The sequence below is a fragment of the Taudactylus pleione genome, unplaced genomic scaffold (assembly GCF_031769625.1).
Source record: "Taudactylus pleione unplaced genomic scaffold, aTauple2 ptg000201l, whole genome shotgun sequence".
NCBI classification, from domain to species: domain Eukaryota; kingdom Metazoa; phylum Chordata; class Amphibia; order Anura; family Myobatrachidae; genus Taudactylus; species Taudactylus pleione.
In genome coordinates this window covers 748,307-750,499 of record NW_028284603.1, presented here as the reverse complement: position 1 = coordinate 750,499, position 2,193 = coordinate 748,307, and the positions used below count along the sequence as shown (strand labels likewise).

The 2,193-nt window shown below is 42.1% G+C and overlaps 1 protein-coding gene across 1 annotated transcript; it reads left to right on the top strand.

Annotated features, from left to right (window-relative positions):
* The first annotated feature begins 776 nt into the window (after positions 1-776).
* On the top strand, positions 777-1,712 carry LOC148518144 (olfactory receptor 6C1-like). The gene has a single exon (XM_088477465.1). The coding sequence runs from the start codon at positions 777-779 to the stop codon at positions 1,710-1,712; it is 936 nt and encodes a 311-aa protein (XP_088333591.1).
* The last annotated feature ends 481 nt before the right edge of the window (positions 1,713-2,193 follow it).

Sequence of the window (2,193 nt, the reverse complement as noted above, 5' to 3'; positions counted from 1 at the left end):
ACACATCTCCTCCATTGACTGTATCTTAGTCTCTCATGTTCGCACTCAGCTATAGATGAAAAGATAGAGAAAGGCTAATGATAAGGCTTAGGTTGGGCCTTTAAGCCTAAGAAAATATAGATGGCCCAAAAATGTTTAGGTTTTGTGACTTGTCGCCGTTCTTAAAATTGTGCTTGATTGAATATTTGCCACAATCATATTATGTCCTGATAACATCTCTGGGGTAAACTAAAGTGATTGGCGATGTCCATGATTTTGTCCATTTATTTCTATTACAGTAATGAGTCTGATCAATTCAGCTCTATCCGCTTTACATTATCTGCCCGAACAGCCCTGCAAAAGAGACTGCCGGAATAATGACTAATGAAACTTTAGGAATAAATAATTGCTATCTAGCAAACGCTGGTCTTAAGGGATTCCAGTCCTCCAAGGACTTGTTATGAGGCTTGTCAGGCGATTATAAAACATCCACCATATGAAAGGATGTGTGTTAGAAAGTAACCTTACAATGTATTTATCACAACGGCTTCTAGATTAAATGGATAAACTGAACTGAGACTCTACTTTGCCGCGCTGCTGTCGCACTTCTACTCTATGCTGTCAAGTTACGTTATCATTTCCTCCCGAGTCCTCTTTTACTGTCCAACCCTACAAGCTCTCTAAGACTTTAGCCTCGGCCCCAACTCTTTTTCTTGGTTATAAAAAAATTGATTGAAAAAAATTACCTACTTATCAGCCTAATGTGTCCCTTTATATATATATATGTGTGTTAAGATATGGATCAGAAAAATCAGACCATGGTGACTTATTTTATTATTAAAGGGGTTTCAGATGTCCCAGAGTTGCAGGTACTGATCTTCCTCCTGGTTCTCCTCATCTATCTCATCACCCTTGGTGGCAATGTGACCATTCTTCTACTGGTCTGTCTGGACCCTCAGCTCCACACTCCCATGTACTTCTTCCTGGGCAACCTGTCCATCCTAGACATGTCTTCCACCACGGTTACGCTACATAAGGTCCTCTCTAACTTTGTAACGGGAGATAATACTGTAGCTTTTTTTGCCTGCATGCTGCAGATGTTTATCTTTTCCTGGTTGTCTGGCAATGAGCTGATGTTACTGACAGCAATGGGTTATGACCGTTATGTTGCCATCTGTAACCCGTTGCATTACACCTCCATCATGAACGACAGTTTCTGTGCTGTTTTGGCCACGTTCTGCTGGTCATTGAGTCTCATACAAATTCTCCCCCCGATTGCTATACTTGCAAGTTTCACTTGTTACACCTCACAGATAATTAACCACTTCTTCTGTGACATTGTGCCACTGATTAACCTGTCCTGCAGTGACACCTCCATCCTGGAGCTACTCATATTCACAGAGGGGGTTCTACTGTCCACCTTCACCCCTTTCTGTCTCACCCTCGTATCTTATATGTTCATTATTGCCACCATCATGAGAATAAGGTCCAGTAGTGGGAGATCCAAAGCCTTCCACACATGTTCTTCCCACCTCTCAGTCGTTATCGTTCACTACACCTCCCTTGTTTGTCAGTATTTGACACCGATTGGCACCATCAGTTCCAATAAGTGGTTAGCTTTATTTAACGCCGCCGCGGTTCCCATGCTAAACCCCATAGTCTACAGCCTGAAGAATAAAGATGTAAAGATGGCCATGGAACGCAAACTCCATTATTTCATCACCACGATTTAAAGATACATCAGTCTGTTTTGTTTGGAGAATATATATATACTGACGAAGTCCTTGGCTGACGAAACTAGTTAGGCGTGGTTCGGTGTCTGACGTTGGACGTGGTGTCGTCACGAGCTGAGCCCAAAGCTGTTTGTTACAAGGAGAGCCGGACGGGATTGCCACTTTGTATAACATGGATATCCATCACCCTGGGTGCTATCCGGAGGCCCCGGAGGGTTGAGTGTGAGCCAGCCGCTGTTTACTTTGATATATGTGAGCTTATTACACTTAGTAAAGGTGATTGTTATTTTTTACTCATGTGGATGTGCCTTGTCTTTTTCTTTTCGTTTCATGATTGATACTATTTGGAGTGTGGTGAGGCTAATAAGAGGACAGCAGCACGTACATCGCCAATATTTGGGACTTTTTTGATACTGGACTTTATTGTATGCTCTTAAGTGGATATGTTGCGCACTTGTGCATTCTAAATATATATATATAT

Excerpts from the sequence above, each read along its gene's own strand:
- LOC148518144 (XM_088477465.1), top strand. The coding sequence starts at position 777 with ATGGATCAGAAAAATCAGACCATGGTGACTTATTTTATTATTAAAGGG.